The 21767-nt window shown below is 46.3% G+C and overlaps 1 protein-coding gene across 5 annotated transcripts in view; it reads left to right on the top strand.

The window, feature by feature from the left end:
* CACNA1G (calcium voltage-gated channel subunit alpha1 G) overlaps window positions 1-21767 on the top strand; it is a 346031-nt gene that overhangs the window by 116721 nt on the left and 207543 nt on the right. For all 5 annotated transcript variants that reach the window (XM_059732103.1, XM_059732101.1, XM_059732102.1 and 2 more), the window contains exons 4-5: window positions 17563-17660; window positions 21085-21244. In XM_059732103.1, the coding sequence (XP_059588086.1) occupies window positions 17563-17660; window positions 21085-21244 (258 nt within the window). The remainder of the gene's footprint in view (window positions 1-17562; window positions 17661-21084; window positions 21245-21767) is intronic.

The raw sequence follows: 21767 nt of genomic DNA, 5'->3' as shown, positions 1-21767 counted from the left end.
CTCCTTACTCTGCATCTGCCTGGTAACTAGGACAATTGCAACCAGCTGTGGCAGTGCTAGTGTTAAGTTTACAGACAGCAGCAACAAAAGAGAGAGTGGAGGAATGTTACAGAAACGGTTTGCCTTTGTTCTCCGCCAGCCTGTGTGCTTTCCATACTGTAAGATCTCTCGCTCAGCAGCTCTGGGCGGACTCAGCTGGCACTCAGCTAAACTATTTTTCTGGCTCCAGAAATATTGGTAGTTTCAGTTTCATGCAGATTGCCCAAATGGATGAGGTTTCAGCAGCTCGTTTAAAGCAAGGGCCTGGGTTCCAAGAAGAATATTTCAGTGAAATGTGCGTGATTGCCCTTTTTTATTGTTGAGGGAAAGCAACCAAGTTTGCCTTTCATGAGTGTTTTCCTTTCAGAGGCACCTGGTTTAAATTAAAGGCTCCTCTAGCACCCGAGAATCCCCTGGCTGTGGCTGGAAATCCACATGAAAAGTTCCTGGGCCACAGCCAAAGAGTTGAGTTTCCTTGACACATTAAATGCTCAGAGGCCCTTGCCTCACCTCCCTGCTCACTCGGAGAGCCCAAAGACCTTTGGGAATCTGGCAATTTTTTCCCCCTTCCATTATGTATATAATTAACCGGAATTTCCTGGAATGGATTGGAGGATCCTAGAAATAAACCACAACTGCGTCATTTCCCAGGTTGGGCAGTTGGCAGCGAGCTCGCTGGCTACTAGAAGAGAGCTGTGTGTTTGCGCTTGGTGCATGATCCATCGCTGAGTCTCCTTGCCCTGCCCAAGTTGATAGTACAAGTACGTGCAGGTGAGCGCGGGCTGCTGGTAGAGGCTAGGGGAACGCAGTGATGAATCTGAAAGTCAACCGATCTTGTGCCATGTGCAATTAGACCCTGGAGCTCCCTGCCACAGGATGTCATTGAAGCCAGTAAGTTTCTGAGATCCAAAAAAAAAAAGGGATTGGACTCCGATATGGAGCACACAACTATTCAGATATTAGCAAATGAAGAAAAAACATTTGGCAAGAGACGTTGTGCTTTGGGGTTTAAGCCAGCTCTAATTGCCAGAGGTAGGGGTTTTCCTGCACTTCCTTCTGGAGTATCTTTTCCTGCGCACTGTCACTGGCCCCAGAGGCAGCTACTGGAGACATGGAGCCTGGGTCAGATCCTATGTGCAATATAAAAAAAAAACCACTGGATTGTAACAAAGTCCTCCAGCACAGTTGTTCTTGTCATCTGGATGGGCCCTTTATGAGCGTGAATTCTTAGTGCAGGGCTGCCATAGGAAAATACTCTCATGTTGGCCACCAGGACAGGTGCTTGTGTTGGATAAATAGATAAATACTACCCAGACAGGTCAGAGCTGAATAAATAGATACTACATATTTGGTGAGGTGGCTTCCTGGATGTTCATCTGTCACAAAAAGAGATCCTATACGTTCCTCTCGAGAGACTCATGGTGTTGAAGTAACCACAAGATCAGAACCTGAGAGTTTTAGGAGGTCACTGGGACCCTGGAAAAAAAGGGGGAGGGTGCAGTAAAGTCTTCCTTGCAGCTTGCCTGGGGCTTGTTTTACACTTGTGTTTATTTCTGAACTTGTGGAGGTAAAACATAATTTTGTCTGAGCCCCATTCTGCCTTAATTTAAATGAATAAGGCCCCTAAAAAGTGTCCTACCAGGTGTAGCTGAAGATACAATCTGGCCTCTTATAAAAATCCCCTGGCTACCTACATTCTTTTCCTGTAAGTTCCCATTACCTAGGACAGCAAAGGGAGAAAATTGCAGAGACCATTTGCACACACACCTTGGCCAAAGCATTTACACTCTTCTTGCCAGCGTAAGTATAAGTCCTTGAAGATCAGTGGGGCTTCATCTAAAGCCCGCTGGAGTCATTGGGAGTCTTTCCACAGTCTTCAAATCAAGCTAGCTTGGTGATTTTCTTGGTGTTTGGGCTTTTTAGGGTGGGGCCTGTCAAAGGGAGATTTTTGTTCAACGTTTTTTCTTAATTTTAACAATACGAGGTGACATCAAAGGGGAAATTAGGTGTGAGCAAACCTACCAGTTGAACGGGGATGGGACCATGCAGGTTCTGTGTCATTTACTTAATAAGCATAGTTGGAGGTAGTGTAGATCAGTGGTTTGAGCACTGGGTGCTTCTCCTAGCTGGGCCACCAACTCTCCGTGGGATCGGGGGCAAATTGCTAATGCTCCCTGTGCCTCTCTCTCCTCTCACCCGTTGTCTGTCTGGTGTATTCGTATTGCAAGATCATCGGCGCTGGGGCCATCTCGTATGTTTTTTCCAGAGCTTGGCATTCAAGGGCTCTGGTCTCTGCTGGGACCTGCAGGTGCCCTGGCAATATAAACAGCATCATAAAACAGTGGATCCAGGATCTCAAACTGAAGAGGAAAATCATCTGCCAAGATCATGGTTTGGGTACTCCAGTTTGCATTTAGTTACCCAAGTACCCCCTTTCTTTTTTGGCCACCATAAAAAAGAAAACAAAAAGAGTATTATCATCTTCAAGACACACACATGGCAGCATAGATACTGGTGCAGAACGCCCACCTTTTATTCCCCCAATTCCCAGGCTTTGTTAGCACACATGGGGCATCTGCTGCAGAGGTTTTGCAGCCTTGCAGTTTGACCAGCTTCATGACTCCTGCCAGGTCAGCTTTCCCTCTTGCTAAATGATTGCTCTTTTCTTTATGTGCATGAACCATTCCCATCTGGGCTCTGTCAAAACCAATTCAGCTGACAAAGGATCGAACTAACTTTAAATACAAAGCAGGATATCTCTTTCCCTAGCAGCTGGAGTTCACCTCTCTTTATGATTACTCCCTTCCACTTCTGGGACACATACTCCTCTACATCCTGCCTTTTCATTAGTCCTGAGGTAGCTTCCCTGTCTCTCTATACCTCTTGTTCACCTTTGTTCCCTATGTATCCCACCTTGTGGTCTTGAAAATTGAAAGCACTGGATGACTCTGCGATTAGCACCTGGTAAATGAAAAGGAAGGGATTAGTACAAAATGTCTGGTGTATGTATTTGGGGCAAAAAGCAGGTGAAAAATATGCTATTTAGAAGAGTAAATAAAATCCCTATGTTCAACAACAGTGTGGGGTCAAAATTCCAGCTAGACAGAATCAAATTCCTTCAGTTCTTTCTGAATATAGCCAGGGAGTTTTGCCTTCCCCACATGGGACAAATTATTTAGATGAATATTCAGGCTGCGGCACTAACTGCAGAATACGGAAGTCATGAAAGAACGAAGCTTGAAGTTAAGACATCTTGCTGCCTTGGCTTCCTTTCCATCTGCAAACAGAGCAGCTGCTTTTGAGGAACTCCGGATCTGAAATGCCGCCAAGTGCTACTGAGGATGTTACGTGGAAGATTTCAGGAGAACAAAGCCCTTAAAAATATGTCAGGCCATGCCTACCACAAAAGGCGCTTACAAAAGCTGAGGACGGGCTTGCACCGCACAACTGCAACTCGTCCTGAAACTTTCTCATTGCCCCTCGGTGTAAATTGGATGTTTTAAGTCCATTGTGCTGCTTTGAAAATCTCCACCATAGTTCCCAATAGGTGGACTTGGTAACAGGTGGCTGTTCTTGTCCGGTCTCCATCCCTGAAGAGGACAGTGCTTCATGCCATCAACTAGCACTCACTGTGTGAATGAACCATTTTCCTCTGGCACATTTACTTAACATCTCAAAGGCGTCAGTGCTCAGAAGGGGCGCTAGTGCCCATACAGGTCAACAAGCATCGTGTCGTCCTGGCCCAGTTATGCGAGTTAATGTTGCACGCTTTGAATTGTCCCCTTACAGCACACGTGCAGTCTACCACAGTAAGCTTGCCAGAGGCCAGCTGGTCCTAGACAACCTTCTTTGGTAAGCTGGCATCCCACATGCTTGCCACGCAGCTGGACCGTCACACTTGCAGCCGTTACGGCATGAGCACCAGTCAAATGAGTGCCGGCAAGCAAATCAACAACCTTTTGTATGCATCATTCAGCAGGAGGGAATAATGGCCTACAATCTCTGAGCATAGATTATGTGAGGAGCTGAAACTTTGCCTCCTCCACAAGTGAGGTTAGCAAATGGCCAGGTGACCCCTGGAGTTTCTCATACAAATTCCCTGATTATTAGTAAGGCTCGTGGTTAGTTTACGGGTCTCTCTTCAGGAGGTGAAGAATGGCTCGTAAAAGGCAAAAAAGCTGGCTGAAATTATTGAACGTGGCATTTTCCCATAGAAAGTGGTTAGGGACACTGCTAATAACTCTATAATTGGAGACTGAACTGAGCTGAAGTGGTGTCCCGACAGGGGGTAAGCGGTACGTGCCATGCTGCTGTGATGATCATAACCAAATCCTGTTTGCTAATCATGCGATAAACCAAAGGATTTGACTCTGTCTGAAGTGGGATTGAGAGAGATTTGACCGGATCTCCCAACCTACTTGTTTGTTGATGGAAGAGCAAGCACTCCACAGGCTGAGTTACAGCATCCGTCCCCAAACCCTCGTTGCAGAAATAGTGTCTGCCTCAGGACCCAGGATTGAGTGAGCTACTGGGAATTTAGCTGTTCTGTGTCAGCCACTTTTTATTGCCACCCCATCCTCCCCATGCAAACCCTTTATGACTATCCCAGTGCAGGGATTTTTCAATTTCCAGACTGCAGTCATCTCTCTCCCCTCAAATCAGAGCCTTTGTTGCAGCCCAGTGTAACAAGAATTTCTCAGCCTTAGCAATAATCCTTCTCCCCAAAGCCCACTCTTCTCTCAATCTCCTGTGAATGCTCCAAATCTAGCTTAATCTTCAGGCTTCATGATCTGAAAGGAAAACAGGAATTAACACCCTGAAGAGTCCTAGCAGGCTCTGCTCCTGACAAGTAATCAGTGTTCCTTCTAAAATGTAGCCATGTGCCAGCATAGTATCTCCCCTTTTCCTTTCAATCAAAACCTTCCTCCCACCAGTTCCTGAAAGACCCATAGAAAGTTAATTTACTGTAGCTTGATGGGACTCCATTGATAGCTTTGGAAGCTTAATTACAGTGCAGGTAGCAGTGAGACAAGTTTCCTCTTTACTGCCATCTATTGAGACTCATCCCTCACCTGGAGAAAGCTGTTTGAATGGGGAGAAGGCTTTTTCACTTTCCAGGGTCTGCCTTTCTGCTGAGATTTGCCACATCTAAGGGGAAATGGAACAGTCCGGCAGTGGTAAGACTTTTTTGGGGGTTTTTTTTTTTGGTTTTCCCTTCTCATTTTCTGTTGGATAAAAGTTTCGAAGGCCAAATTTCATCCTGCTCTATTTACTGCCAGCTCAGTGACCGCCCACTCTGCATGTAGACCTGGCCACAAACCAGTCATTATAGTTGCATTGACTTCAGTGGGGTTACAATTAAATGTGGATCAAATTCTATCCAACCTCATAAATTACAGTAGAGCGACATGCGTTCGTGACAGTGCTGCTTGCCTCCACCGTGTTTTCTATTCTCTCCTAGATATCTCTGACCTACCCATACTCTGCCATATTAAGCAGGCCATATAATCATATGCCTGGTGTTACATACTTATTTTTCCTACTTCCAGATTGTGCAGAAAAGGACCTGGGGGTTACAGTGGGTAATAAGATGGATATGTGCCAGCAGTGTGCCCTTCTTGCCAAGAAGGCTAGCGGCATCCTGGGCTGCATTGGTAGAAGTGTTGCCAGCAGATAGAGGGAAGTGATTCTTCCCCTCTGTTCTGCACTGGTGAGGCCACATCTGGAGTACTGTGTCCAGTTTTGGGCCCCTCACTACAGAAAGGATGTGGACAAGTTGGAGAGAGTCCAGCGAAAATAGTGAGAGGGTTGGAGCACGTAACTTATGAGAAGAGGCTGAGGGAACTAGGTTTATTTAGTTTGGAGAAGAGAAGACTGAGGAGGGATTTGATAGCAGCCTTTAACCATTTGAAGAGGGGGGGTTGAAAGAGGATGGAGCTGGACTGTTCTCAGTGGTGACAGATGACAGAACAAGGAGCAATGGGCTCAAGTTGCAGCAAGGAGAGGTTTATGTTGGATATTAGGGAAAAATTTCTTCACTAGGAGGGTGGTGAAGCACTGGAATGGGTTACCTAGAGAGGTGGTGAAATCTCCATCCTTGGAGGTTTTTAAGCCCCATCTTGACGAAGCGTTGGCTGGGATGATCTAGTTGGGGCTGGTCCTGCTTGGGGCAGGGGGTTGGACTAGTTGTGACATCCTGAGGTCCCTTCCAACTCTCATTTTCTATTATTCCCTCGCACACAAAAATTTACAGCTAATACCCCTGAAGGGAACAACTTGAACCAAAGAGGCCAGTCTGTGTTTTGAGACAAAGACGCTAGAAGACCAGGCACATACACCAAGTGCACCAGTTCTGCAACCAGTGACATAAAGACTAAACCATTGAAGGGTGGTTACATGTATTTGCACTGATGAAGTGCAATTGGTTTTGGGGCCGGTGTGTCCAGCCAGGCAGACAGAGCTGCAGTGCTAGTTTTTATCTGTTATCCCACCGGCTGTGCATTTGTGTGATGGAGATTAATAATATTAAGGCCGGCTTTGTGCCATGGGGAAAGCAACGTATTTTTGGCGATGTGCTGCATTTGTTTGTTGGCATCTGTGGCTGGGAAAACCTTGTTTCAACGGTGGGACAGGGCACCAGGTAGATTGGGCTTTATTTCCAAGTTAGAATTTGGATCTGTGTGTTTGCTGAGGGGCCAGAGATCTCTTTGAAGACAAATCAAACTGAATAATCAGGAGAAGCCCAAGAAACGTGCAGAAAAAATTGCTTCATCTTAGAGGTGGTGTTGCCAAGAAAATCTTTCTTACATTTGTTTTACTCATGAATGTGTTGTCACTTTTTAGGCAGGCAGAGCTCTTGGTTTAGAGGTTATATGTTTTATTAGACCAACTACATAGGAGCAAAAAAAATCCTTTCTTCGCAAGTTTTCAGGTCAAAACACCCTTCATTAGGTACTTTGCATATTACAGTATAGTACCAAGGTGTTGGCTAGGGGTTATCTGTGAAGATCCCAGTCTGGCTGGTCTCAGCGCTGCCTTTTAGATTCACAGCCATTGTCACACGGTTCCATAACATTGGCCACTTCTGTGACATGCCATTAAGTACTTTCCAGCCTTATTAAACTGTCCAGCCCAATCTCACCAGCTCATGGAGAAAAAATGATTTCGTTGTGACAATGTAATGCAATTAGCACTAATTGTAGAGAGCGTAATGTCTGCAACACATCTCTGTAATTACAGTAAAGCTCACTAGCGATGAGAATGGTACTATATTATCAGATCCCAGTCTTTTAAAACATGACTTGGGCTGTAGGTTACAGAGTTAGATGGGGTGGGGGGGAGAAATGTTGTTGAATCACATAATTATGTTCCATTATTTTAAAGGGAAGGATTCTGGGAGATTAGCTTTTAAAAGAGCACTTGAAGGTTAACGGGAGCTACAAGACAGACCTTGTTGTCTGCAGAAGATTGGATGCGATTCCCACCTCACAGAGCATAAAACTGTGAAGTGTTGGGATTGAAAATGTATTTACATCCAGACATCTGCAGAGCTGTTTGCAGTTTAGTGAGGCTTGAGTTGGTGAATCACAGCTGTGGGGTGAAGATGCTTTCTGACTCGCTGTCTCTTTGGAAACTCTGGCTGGCATGGTGTTTTTGAAGCAGCAGCAGCTTTCCCCCTTCCCCAGCACTTCCCTGGGCTGCCGAGTACAGACCTCTGCAGCCCTCAACGTGCCGTTCCTCGGCGAAGTAAGTGCGGCAGAGATGTCGCTGCTTCGCAGACTCCTTAGCAATTCAGAGTGAAGCACTTGCAGAATAACTACCAGCGCAAGTCCTAGGGCCGGTTCCCTGGATAGGCACCATAGCTCTTCTGGAACCCAACTGATTTGTCACCAGCTATAGGGTTGGCCATTAGCACCTGTCGTACAGCCGTGTAGCGCCAATCCATTGAACACATTAGCAATTTGGCCTAATTGGCTTTGGTCAGAGTCTTTTCCCTGTAAATTGAATTAAGCCTAAGACTAGGTTAGTCTTGAAAAACATTGGCCAAATCCTTGGTTAGTGTTCATCAGTGTGGTTCCATTGACTTAAATGAAGTAGGACAATTTCATAGATTCGTAGATGTTAGGATCAGAAGGGACCTCAGCAGATCATCGAGTCCGACCCCCCGCCCTGGGCAGAAAAGAGTGCTGGGGTCAGACGCCCCCAGCCAGGTGCATGTCTCGCCTTTTCTTAAAGACCCGCAAGGCAGGGGAGAGCACCACCTCCCTTGGAAGCCCATTCCAGATTTTGGCAACTCTTACCACGAAGAAGTTCTTCCTGATGTCTAACCTCAATCTGCTCTCCGTCAGCCTGTGGCCATTGTTCCTAGTGACTCCAATTTTACTCCAGCCTGGAATGATTTGCAGATGGAGAAGGTCCCTGCTGTTTTTTCACTTTTTCTAAAATAAGGCTTTAAATTTTTCAGGACATTCTCACGTTTCTGGGCTGTGTCCCAGTGCCCTCAAGAAGTCCTCGAAATGGGAATTTTGTCACAAATTTAGAAATGCAGGCTCAAGTCGGTCGAATCCCTCTCCCAGACATCCCCGTGGTGCTTACCATTGCCGCTACATCAGTCAGCTTGCCCGTGTTGTAATTGGATTGATTCAGTGCCCAAAACCATATCCCCACTGGACACAGGTGTAGCGAAGTCTACTGCGTGCTTCTGGTCCTGTTCCACTAGCTCACTTCCGAAGCTGCTAGCACTTTTATAAATTACTTCCTGATTAAGATACTAGAAGAAAGACTCAGATCTTTGGTTCATTTCCTCTGCTAGAGATGCTTAGTGTGACCTTGGGCAAATCACTTAACCCCTTCATGTCTCAGTCCTCCCATCTCAGCAAAAGGGGGTAATTAAGCTTCTTTTTTTTTCACATCTTGTACTTGCTTTGTCTGTTTAGTCTGCAGCTCTTCAGGGCAGGGCTGTCTCCAGCTGAGAGTACCTGGAGCCCTTGGAAAGAGATTTTTGAGAAGACCAGCTGTGTTGTTCCATCCCTGATAGGCATGTGCAGGTAGCTGGCTGGGTAAACAGCTGAGTTGGGGCATTTGCTCACACAGTTGTCCAGTTTTGCAGATTGCAGGCATTTTGCGCGTGGCTGGTGCATCGGGGGCACCTGCCATTTCAGAATTTCACCCCTTCCAGTAGCAGCAAAGGCTGAAAATCAGCAATACACTTGAGACGTGCAGCAGCTGGGTTGCAGGGGACAGGGAGATTCAAGGGGTGGGGGGAAGTGACAGTTAAATTCCCCCCACACATGCACACAAATCCTTGTGATTTGAGCAGCAGTCGTGAGCTTCCAGCCACTGCAGACTCATGCTTTTCATTGTCACACACACACACACACACACACACACACACACACACACACACAGAGGCAGACTCATGCTTTTCGTCTCACACACACACACACACAGAGGCAGACTCATGCTTTTCATCGTCTCACACACACACACACACACACACACACACACACAGAGGCAGCCAGGTGCTGGCTGGGGGATTACCCTCTCCTGTGTTTTCTATCTATTTTTAAAAAATATTTTAAGTGAATGTCATGCTGATGGCAGGCACTGAATTAGCAGTCCTGGAGATGTCTTCTGTCTATCCAGAGGACCGGACAGCAGCATTGCTATCTTTCCTGTGGCCAGACAGGATTGTATCCAACAGGGAGAGGCTCCATCTCAGTGGCTTACTCAGCTCTAGGCCATTCTACTGAGATGTTGAACTGTCTTCGGTGATGCAAGTTCAGGTGTAGTCAGAACCCAGCGTTGTCCTTTCCTAGCAGCCTTCTGTATTTCTGGTGGGAACTATACTCTGTCACTCAATCGGGCTGTTTTTGAAGTAAGGACCTGAAATGAAGGGCTTCTCCTCTCAACCCTATTATTCTAAATCAGTAATTCTCAATCAGGGTGCCTCAGCACCCTGGCGTGCCCTGAAATCCTTTCAAGGGTGCTGCGGTGTGTCACACAGTGTTACCACCATTTGATACGCAAACATGATCCTCAAGATCAAACCAGAGATTTCAAATAGGAATCTCTAGCAATAATGTTCTGCCTGTTGTGGGCTTTCTGAGTTCTTTGCAGCAGAAGAATTTCTCTACTGATTTATCTGCATTAAAAAAAGAGTGAAATTTAAGAGCTGGCATTTTCTGAAGGACGCTTTGAGTCTAATGAGGGGTGCTTTGACTCTAAAAAGGTTGAGAACTACCAGTCTCAATTGCAGAGCAAGATGCTATTCACTCTGCATAAGCATAACAGAACCTAATCCTTAGAGATGAAGCTGAGCTTGGTACCCTAGAAAATACTTTGAGGCGTCCAAATCTGATCTCTGCACCTTATGCCTAGCTTTTAATTAAATCCTTTTAGCAGGGCTTAAAGAGTACCAGAGATCCCAGGATCACTGAAGCCTCCAACACCACCTGCAACCAGCATGCTCTTTGTTTCAGTGTCAGCTTTGTCACTGGCAGCTTGCAGCTTTTGAAATAAGAGCAGCTTGGGCTAACTTCATCCTAGGCTCAGAAAACCTGCTGTTTAAAAGAACCTCTCTGCAGCCTCCTTCATAGCTGAGCTCTGATTCAAACCTGCTTGTGAAAAGGATAAAAAAAAGAAAGTTTTATGACTTTTTTTTTAAAGGAAGCCATCAGTTTCTCTTGGTTTTTCAGCTTCAGCCTAAGTTGTTGCTGCGTCAAAACCCATATTCATCCACTGCCCGAGCTCAGACGCATGCTGCTATTAAATGTCTTGGTACCAGAAGGCAGCCAAGGTTGTGAAATCTTCCCACCTCCAGTGCTATTATTTTTATTCAGTTAACTTGATTAAAAGGAATATAATATAAAATTAAATACCTCCCATGAGCACAGCAAGACTTGTGAAGCTCAAAATGCATTGTCTGAGTGGTAGCAGAACATGACAAAGCATTCAAGGACTGGGAGCAAATTTCATTCTACATTTCTGGAGATATGACACTGTCTAAATAATTTCCCCTTGTCTTTTCCATTTTTGATTGCTTATTATTATCCACTGGTTGCCGTGCTTAGTAGATAAAGAGAGATGAGACACCCAGTTTTGGAAACCTTTTATGATAGAATAAGTCTAGGGATATTGCTTACGAACATTGAAATGCAGCTCTGTATCTTTATGGCCATAACTGAAAACTCCCCAGAGGAAATATAGTCTTGTGATCAAAGCAATGGTCTGGGACTTGGGAAATCTAGCTTCAGTTCCCAGTTTTGACCCAGGTTCGCTATTTAACCTAGGGCAAATTTCTCCCCATTTCTATGCCTGAGTTCCCCATTACCCTGAATCCCAGAGGGGGTTGGGAGCTGCTCAAATACACTACCCCAATTAAAATCTTTGTGAAAGGGCAAAAAGGCAGAGATGGGAACAAATCAGATCTTCTGATCTGTGTAGATGTTGGGGAAGTGCCTAGCTACACAATGTGGCTAGTTAAATTGAAGGGTTCCAGCTCTTGTACCTCTCCAGACCAGCTCTTTAATAACCAGATCCTGTATTTTGGAGGATTTCTTTGTTAAAGTGAACACATTGCAGTACATTTGCATGCCAAGTTCCATGTGCAGAATACTGGGCTACTGTGCTATCTGTGGGCAGATCAATATGTCAGCAGCTGCATCCTCCCTTACATTAGCTTTAGTTACCATGTGGCCTCAGCATGATGACTTCTGTATAGAATCATGGTGCTTTCTTAACCACGAGGGACTTTAAACAGCTCTGATGACAAACACATACACAGCTCAAGTTCCGGCTCTGTCACCTTTGCTTACCAGGGGCCTTCATCCTGTTGAGAGCTCAAGAAAAGATGCAGACACCTAGGCTAGGGACAGACATTCAAAAAGCCTAAGCCTGAATTGATTCAATCTTTGCAGGTTCATCTGACCTGCCTAGGTTGAACCAGTTTGCAACCCAACAGGCATCCCCTCTGGACTGAAGAAATGCAGGCACATGCCTGCAGTGGCTTAGGCTAGAAGCTGGGTGGTGCTAAAGCAGCCCTCCCTTTCCTTTCAGAGTGCTGAAGTGAGGGAGGGTGGGTAGGACCTCTGATTAAGGAGGGGTGTAAACTCCCACTCTGCCTGCACCATGCCAGGCTTTTCCCCACTCACTGCTCAAGGGGCGGGAGTGCTGCCAGACCCCAGCCCCGGGCTGGCACTCTGAGGCAAAGGGGGATGGGGTGTAGTGCATGCATCTGTTGATGATACGGAGCTTTTTAATCTCCCTTTCCCTGCTTCTTCATACTGTCTGCAAACATCACAGGTGAGGGAGCCAGCAGGGAGCTGATAATACAACATTTATCAGCCCATTAACAAAACAAAAGCCACTCTCATTAGTTCAAGCTCTTCTTAAACAGCTTTTTCCAAGGAAGGAAAGGAGGGACATTACCAGCTGACCTGTTGATTAGCTCCAAAAAACCCTAAGCACATACTGTTCTGTCTGCCTGGCCCAGTGAAATTGGAGACACAAACACACAGACACCTCTCAGCATTAGCCAGCATACCACATGCCTAGGGTCCATGGGGCTGGGGCCTATGCTATGGAAGATGGGAGGGAGGGAGGGAGGGAGGGAGGGAGGAATCCTTGCTTGAGCAGCAGGCAGTGGGGGGCTGGGGGCTGGGGGAAACAGACCCTGCTATGCCTGCAGTCTCTGCCAGAGCTCTGGCTAGGGAGCAGAGAGGAGGAGCCAACCCTGTTCTCTGAAGCAGACAGTCCAGCCCAGGGCTGCAAAACATCTGGGATGCTGGGGGGCTCTGGTTTTGCTTAAACAAGGAAGAGGTCTGGGATAGACATTGCATAAACCGGTTTGACCCAAATCAGTTAAATTTGATACTGCATTCAACCAGGTGTATCTTAAAACATTTTCAGCCATGCTGGTTTATGTGCACTGAACTTATATTTCTGAACCAGTTTCTGATCACTTAAACTGGTTTATGTGTAACATCTGTCCCTAGCCTTGGAGGATTTCTTAGTTAAAATGAACATAATGCAGTGCATTTCCATGCCAAGTTCCATGTGCAGAATAGTGGGCTACTGTGCTATCTGCGGGACATATCAATATGTCAGCAGCTGCATCCTCGCCTTACATTAGCTTTAGTTCCCATGTGGCCTCAGCATGATGACTTCTATATAGAATCATGGTACTTTCTTAACCAGGAAGCACTTTATTAAAGGAAACAGCTCTAATGACAAACACATACACAGCTCGAGTTCCAGCTCTGTTACCCTTGTTTAACAGGGGCCAATATCCTGTTGGGAGCTCAAGAAAGGATGCAGATGCCTAGTAGCCATGGGCGATTGTGCCTCCCGAGTCAGGAGGCACCAGATCACCAACAGTGGGAGTGAGGGGGAGGGTCCCCCACCAGCCTATCGCTGACTAGGGGGGGTGGTCCCCAGTGGCCAATTGCTGAGCCAGAAGTGCACTTCCATTTTCGTGGCTGGCACCTCCAGGGAGTGCACGGCCAATCTCAGGGGGTGCACATGCACCCGCGTGCACTCCCTACACGTCGGCAGTGCTAGTGGCTAGTGGCTGAATGCTAGACTGCGAGTAAACCTACCATTACACATCTTGGCTTTGCCCTGAGGGGCCATAAGTACATCTGGAGGTGACAGAGGCACAGACAACTGTAGTATAACTTGCACTCTCCCTGGGAAGGTCATGCACCCTGCACTGTGTACATGTGTCTTGACCAGGTTTGGGCAATGCGGCTGAATTGTGCAAGCTCAGGAGTGACAAAACACTCTCTGTGTGCCCCAAACCCCAAGAGTACTTTTTTAGATCTGTAATCCTCGATCTGGTCCACGTGACAATTTTTTGCTTGCCTAGCTGTGAAAATCTATGAAAAGATCATGCTCTCAAGCTCACATTGCTGGGCCAGCAACCTCACCTCTCCCTCCCCTCCCCTCCTGAGCCAATGGACACCCCTGTGCTGACAGAAGAAGGCCTATTCCATTGTGTCAGTAGTGGTGTAGCTAAGCCAACAGGCAAACCTCTTTTGCTGCTGCCATGGACTGCACCTCTGGTAGGGGCTCTGCCAACACAGGTCTGCAGCTGTAGCAGCAGCAGCACCCCTTGATGTAACCCAGCCTCCTTGCTTCTGAGACACTCTTGGGACTGCCATCCGACAGTCGAGTCTTTTCATCGGTGGAAGCCAGTGCCCGGAGCTTCTGAAGCAGAATGCTGTGACGATGGTAGCTATTTTATCGATAATGCAGGCATCTGGTCCTCCCCCTCCTCCACTTCTTTTTTATCTGTCCCCCGAAGCAGTAATGCATATGCAATAGTTGTTCTTAAAACTCCAGTCAACACAAACCCAACAGCTCTGATGTCTCTTTATGCACTATTTTAATATTTTAAAACCCACCCTGACTTCTTTGGTCTCCCCCTGATTCCATATTTTTGCTTTTTTGAAGCCAGTTTGCTTGCTAGCCACGGAGACAAAGAGGAGAAGGAAGAGCAGGGCAAAGTATAGCAGCTTACGAAGGATTAAAAGAAAGGGAGTTGGGAATACTTGTGCAAGGCATTTTTGGCATAAATGCCCGGGGCGTAAAGACTGGCTGGTTGGGTCTAGACCACTTGGCCCAGCGATCCTCTTCTAGAGTGGAGTCTTCCCTGTCCTGATTTTCTGAAAGAGTTTTTGTAGAGGGACAGTTGTGCTATTTAGCCACATGCTAATGTTTTAAGATCCCTATTCCAAATCCTGCCTGTGCTTTCAGGCCGTGCCCAAGCAAGCTTTTGCCCTCCCTGCTTTTTGCATGTCCTCTCTGGTACAAGATCACAGACATTTTCCTCTCTTTGAATAGCCCTTGGCAGACAGATTCTTTCGGTCAGCCCTTTTGCGTATCCTGTCAACAGCCCAGTAGGACCCCTGCAATGGCAAATGATCCTTCTGCTTTCTTAACCCACATCCCAAATGTTTCCACATTCTTTTCTAGGTGACTTGAGAGATAAGGGCTTTTGAACACTCAAAGGAGTCTCAGTATGTGATACAAATTAATTCCATTTCATACCTCATATTTCTAAGGCATGCACTTTCAAAATCATTCGGTGGTTTGTCTGCATCTTCTGTGCTTTTGCATCCACTTGTTATGATAGAAATAACCTGATAGAAATAACCATTGCATTGAAGAGTCAGACTTTGATCCTTAGTCTGTAGATTTTCAGTGACCAAATCTTGCTTTAAACAGACAAAAGTGGCCAACACCTTTGCAGCATATGATGCTATTTCCTTCTGGACATCTCCATTAACATGCACATTCCTGCTATGAATTGATATGAATTGATTCACCTCTTGCATTCTTTAGGTTCTTAAATAATACTTGATGTGGGAATTGCTGAGGGAGGTTCTACTTTTAGATCAGTTCTCTTAATTGAGTATTAACCCCACCTTTCTTTTGCTTTGCTGGACAGTTTTTCAGTCTATGTTGTGCATTTTTTTTGCTCTGCCACTTAAGAGCTATATGTCATCAGCAAAATACAGCTCTTCTGGTGTCTGTTTTATCTATGCCTCCTACACCCTACGTGGTAAATGGGCTTCAGGTTGTAATCGGGAATATGGGGGTCAAGTCCCGTGAACGTTCAACAAAAAATTATTCAAACTGGAACAGGTACAAAGGACGGCTGCAAGGAGCATCAGAGGAATAGAGGACCTATGTTATGTGAGGAGACTGAAACAGTTTAGCTTTCTTAGCCAAGTGGAAGGCGGAGGGGAGATAAAGCCATTTTCTATAAGTACAGCAGGGCCATCTGGGAAAGAGAACATGTATACGAGCTACTTAGGACAATGTTGTACACGAGCAAATGTGGAAAAACTGGCTGGGAATAAAGTAAGGTTCAAAGTTAAAGGGTTTCTAACTTTCAAAGGAGTGAGCTGCCAGGCTCTCCATAGGAGGAATAGGTCATACTGCCTAGCAAGGCTTGAGGTAGAGCTTGATAAATTCCCTAACATTATTCAGTGCCTTTTATAGCAGGACCCAGGACTCCCTTCGAGCCCCACACTCTGTGTGCAGCTTGGGTTGACTGGAGACTGTCCTTCTTTAAAAAAAAAAAAAAAAAATCTTTGCTGGCAGAGTTCTTCAGGTGGGTTAAAAAGGAGAACACAACCCTGTTAGTGGCCTTGTTATTCCCTCCACAACCAATGGAAACAAGTGGTATAGTGTCTATGAGATGTTATGAGCAATGATCTCAAGCTGCAGCAGAGGAACTTTGGGCTAGAGATTAGGAGGAACTTTCTGACTGTGAGCGTGGTCAAGCATTGGAACAGGCTAGGTGGAGAAATTGTGCCATCTCCATGCTTGGAAGTTTTCAAGAGCAGGTTAGACAGACACTTAGCTGGGCTTGTTCAGTCACGGATGATCCTGCCTTGGGCAGGGAACTGGACTAGACCTTGTGGGGTCGTTTCTAGCTCTTTCCTATGATCCAATGAATCAGAGACAACATGGCATAGCAGGATGAGTAAGGGCCATCTCTACCTCTTACACTGGGGAGAAAGGATGGTCCAGTAGTAAAAGTGGTAGTGTGGGATCTGGGCAGTCCTGCCCTACCACTGACATCTTTTGCAACCGTGACAGCGTCACCTAGTCTCCCTCCGTGGGCCCTATGGGGGAAGCATGCTCGCCATGGGTTCCACCAGATAATTTGTATGGTCTGCACCATAGACAACAACGAAATGCTGATATGTTTGACAAAAAATGAGTGAACTGCTTGTATGCTTTATAGCCTGGGACAAAGTCACTTAGATCTTCTGTGCCCCAGTGTCCTCCACTGTCAAATGAGGATAATACATTATTACATACCTGGGAGGAGTATTAGGAGGTTAGATAGTCAGCGTTTGTCCAGTACGTTGACGATGGGAAAATATCATAGACACGTATTGTTTATTTAAGCGTGCGCGTGTGTCCGTGTGTGTGTGTTCGTGTGCGCATACTCTGTTGCCCTCCACTGGACGGACTTAAAATAACTCAGCTATCTTCTAGACCCTAGGCCATTCTCTCCTCATTCAAGGAGTAGACCGTATAAACTGGTGCAGCCAGAACTGTTTGAGGTTCATCCCTATTATTTGGGGTCGGTTGTACTGCGCAGCACAGTGACAGGCATGAAATCCTAAGTGGCCATGGGTTTGTTACAGCGTCTGCTTTATGATGTTACCAACAAACCTTTCTATAGACGTTCCCCTCCTGGATAGCAGAATAATCTTCGGGAAGCTTCTCACTTGGAGCCTCGACAAGGAAGTAACTAAAACAAATGAGAAAGAAAGAGAAAGTGGCCGTGTATGTGTGTGTGAGATATTCCCTCTCAGTGGCTTTATTCTGATATGCAAATAACCCCTCATTAATTTCTCCAGAAAATTTTCCTGATGGGGAAGACTGAGTCGAAAGTGTCTCTGTGGGCAATCTGCATCTAATGTTTGATTTATGATGTTTGATCATCTAACTTTCCTCCTGCAGATCTTTGATGTGCTTCCATGTTTGTGTTTTCTGTAGCATGCTGGAATACTCCCTGGACTTGCAGAACGTTAGTTTCTCAGCTGTTCGGACAGTCCGAGTGCTGCGGCCACTGAGAGCCATTAACAGAGTCCCCAGTAAGTTGGATCTGATTTCCGTCCTTCTTTTAAAGTCCATTCTGGCTCATTATTTCAGGAACTCCAGACCTCAGAGAGCAAGTACAATCTTTTTCTCACCTTGCACTTAAAATGTTCACCTACTTCTCTGGAGTGGGTCAGCTCTTACAGCTGCTCTTGTCTTCTGCTGTTTATAGAGGGCTTCGCCCTGCGCTGCTTTAAAAAACACTCCATCCATATAGTCAGCTTTGGAGCAAATCATTTAATCCCAAAGGCAGCAAGAGACTAGCTGCATCTTTTCCAAGCTCGCTCACTTTCCTAGCTGACTGCCCCCCTCTCCCTTTTTGGGGACGGAGCAAAGAGTTCTGCTCTGAGTTATGTTGCAAATTGATGAAGTTTCGGGAAAGCGGCTTGTGATGAGTGGTGACCGACAGGATGTGTGCGAGTCAGGGGCATGGTAGCTCATACCTGTCATACCTGTACATTGCCGGTCGCCCAGAGGTATGCTGTGAAACACATCTTCAGCCATGCGGTACTGTTTTGCCGTGTCTCTTTCTAAGCTTCTCAAGGCAGATCTGCATGGCAGAACTCTACCATCCTTTGTGTGGGTGCTTTTGCTCCAGAGAAATAGCGCACTTGGGTACGTGCAGACGTTTGCTGGATCCGGTCTATGATTATGTGGTTTCCTTTAGGCTGCATGATCGTAGATCAGGAGTGGCACGTGCTGGCATTTGCCAGTGCTGGGAGCTGCTTGGGGAACTCTATTTAAAGTAATTCGGGGTAGAGGAGGGGGTTGGCAGGTCTGGGGGGTAGACAATGTTGGTAGGATCAGGAGTGGCTGCTGGGTCCATGGGAAGCATTCTCCATCTGGGGGTAGGTGGGTTGTGGGGGGGACTAAAAAGAGCCCAGTCAGAGTCAGGAGGGCTAGGAAGACCATAGTCCCCTGGGGCTGGGGCTAATGGCTGGGCTTTCCCGGCCCCAGGGATGTGCTCCAAACATGTATAGGTGTTCGATAAATTGGGCTAACCCATTCCCGATCTAAGTTAGTTCACCGACTCAGGTGAACTAACTTAGGTCGGGCCCACCACTTTTAGCCCAATTTAAACCCCGCAACATCTGCACAAAGGGGCATTTAGATCAATCTCACCCTAGTTAGGTTGAGCTAAATGTGACATCTGCACATACCCCTTTTCTTTGGTTTAGTGTTTGCCACTTTCCAGGTGACATCCAAGGACTGTTCCGCCAGCAGATACGTTCACGGAGATGAACCCTCAGTCACTCCACAAGCATATCTGGATTAGGATCTACTAATGTAAATGAGCAATTTCCAACCATTTCCTCATTGGGTCTCTTCCTTTTCTGGCCACATACGAAGGGCAGTGTGGCCATGACCTGCCAGTTGAGAACCTATAGTTTGTGCCTTCCAGAGAGCTAGGTGAAACGGTGCCTTCACCACATCCCTGTTATTTTTGGTAAATATTGGAATGCCTTCCCCTTTGAGAGAGGGTTTTTTTTTCCATCATACATTATCCTCCTAATGTGAACAACCCATCTATTTCCCAACCCCCAGCAAAACAGAATGATGTTAAAAACTTATTTTTAAATGGAGAGAGGTGCCAGGGATTCAATGACATCCATTAAGGACCTTATGCATTGCTATCAATTTTACATCTGAAGCACTCAGAGATTGTGGGGATGGGCCTCAGTTTAAAACTCCAGGACAGACAAGTAATAAGTTTAACCTCAGTCAGGAAGGATGGTGGATGTGTTAAATGCAGGCACTGCTGCATTAGAAAAGCTGTTTGTCTGTATGTGTACGCCAGTGTATCCAATTCAACATTATTAGCCAAATTAAATGCAAGTCAGAACGTCCAGCTTGTTGAACCATCCTGTTGCCTTGATGAGAAGTAATCAGCTCCCGCTCTGTCTATCAATGCTGGAAATTCCTGGGCTCTATTTATTTTTCTGATCCTGTCTATTAAACTTAATCTGGTTTTCTGTTGCTGCTGCTGTTTTAATCATTACAGTAGCTTCAGAATCCTGTTTGTAATTTTTCCCCCCCTGCAGAACTGACGGATGGCTGAATTTATCTTCCGCTGTCTAACTGTGGATGTAATTCACTTAATGTATTTGCAAATCCTGGGTAATTTATCTCATCTCCTATGCAGCATAACTACAATGGATAACAACATAGGGTGGGAAGGGGGGAAAAAAAAAAGAAAGAGAGTTCTGCAAAATGATATATGCATGAACCAGAGTAGGTCACTTCAGTTAATTAGAAGATACATATGGTGGTTATTTCCTTGTTTCTCCAAAAGCGGAGGGGAGGAGGGAAGATCCTTTGGACAGGAGGTGACAGCATCGGATAACAATGAAAAAAGTCTTGTTGAGGTGCCATGGTAGAGGAAGCAACAGTAAAGGTTTCTTTAAATAAAAATCAATATAAGCAAGAGAGCGAGTGTGAGAAGCAGAGGGAGACAGAGAGAGAGAGAGGGAGATGAGCAGAATATTACAGACTTGTCGGGCGAAATAATTTTTTTTGTGTAAATGTCAAGTTGAAGTCACCATCAATTTGTCTTTGTTACAGAACTGAACGTTCCTGAACTTGTATGAATTATCTGCCATGGAAAGTCCTGTATTTTAAGGAGGCAAATGGATGTAGAGAAGACAAGGGGAATTAGGGAGAGAAGGGGGTTTTAAAAGAGGCTGTCCAAGGAAAGGTCTCTCTAGATACCATGTGGCTCAGGTAGTTGTGTAGCTCCACTCAGCACCTGAGCTGTGAGAGTGCAAGGGGCGCTCTGGAATAACCCCAGCTGCTGCGTGGCCCGTGGCGGCCAGCGAGATGGCTTGGCCAGTGTCTAGATGCACTGTCACTGCCTGCTGGGCGGCTGCAGAAGCCACGTGCCATTCAGCACAGGTGGACCAGCTCCGCCAGCTGAGTGGAGGGTTTTGCCACCTCAAAGGCTTTGTGTGTGGACGCACCCAAAGCTTTGGCATTGGCGCCGGAGTTCAGCTAGCACCATGTTGGCGGTGTCACATTTGAGCTGAATATTTGGGAGTGAGGAGTTTTAGGAAGCAAGGAGTTCAGGAAAGCAGGGGGTGGGGGGATGATGAGGTATGCAGATGGTTTGTAGATCAAGTATCACAGTGATTATGGGAGCTCAGGCTGCCAAGTGGAAGGTAGGTCTGAAAGGAGGAAGTCCCAGGGTCCTCATCAGAAATGTAGAGGTAAATGAGAGAGCAGCAGGTGGGGGGAAGTCACTTCAGGATGACAAGGACACTGGAGGAGAAGACGATTGGGAGGTTAATGAAGGCAGCTCAGCAATGAGTGGGTCGGTGGATGGTTTGGCAAGGACTGAGTGGGGGAGAGTTAGCTAGAACAGGACGAATAAGGAACTTTTCAGTAGACTTTTCTTCTTTAACTCCCACTTCTTCTTTGCCTCAGGTATGCGCATCCTGGTGACCCTTCTCTTGGACACACTGCCCATGCTGGGGAATGTCCTCCTCCTCTGTTTCTTTGTCTTCTTTATCTTTGGTATCGTGGGAGTCCAGCTATGGGCAGGGTTGCTCAGGAACCGCTGTTTCCTCCCGGAGAACTTCAGCATGTAAGTACAGAAAAGGCCCTCCCCTGGCACTGCCATTGCCTCTGCCACCGCAACTGAGAGCTGTAGGCATCTGCCCAGAGGTCAGATTCATTGTTGTTCTGTCCAGGCCAGTCGAAGTGTGGTCATCGACTTCAGTGGCATGTCACCTTGGCCCTAAGAAAACTGCCAACTGCTCTGCTACTGAATCGCAGGGTGGATTTCATGAGAATCTTCATTCTCATTCTTTCGTGAGAAAGTTCATGACTCAGAGGCGGGGGCTTTTTTCTTTTCTTTTCCTTTTTTTTTCAAATCGGCGGGGAAATGAGTTTAATACAATACTGGTTCTTCAATCTAATAAACCTCTGGCACTAAAGTGGGCACCTGTGCAGTCATTCTCTGTTAAGGAGACCTGCGTATCTGGTGGGAATGCTGCCCTCTGATCCTGATGTAGTGCAAGGAATTCAAATTGCCCAGATTATAGAAGTGTAATGTAAATGTGAGACCCCTCTACATGGAGGTCAGTGACTGAAGACTCCCACCTGGC

The sequence above is a fragment of the Alligator mississippiensis genome, chromosome 8 (genome assembly GCF_030867095.1).
Source record: "Alligator mississippiensis isolate rAllMis1 chromosome 8, rAllMis1, whole genome shotgun sequence".
Taxonomy (NCBI): domain Eukaryota; kingdom Metazoa; phylum Chordata; order Crocodylia; family Alligatoridae; genus Alligator; species Alligator mississippiensis.
Note: the sequence above shows the minus strand (reverse complement) of the source record. Positions and strands in the feature narration are given on the sequence as shown.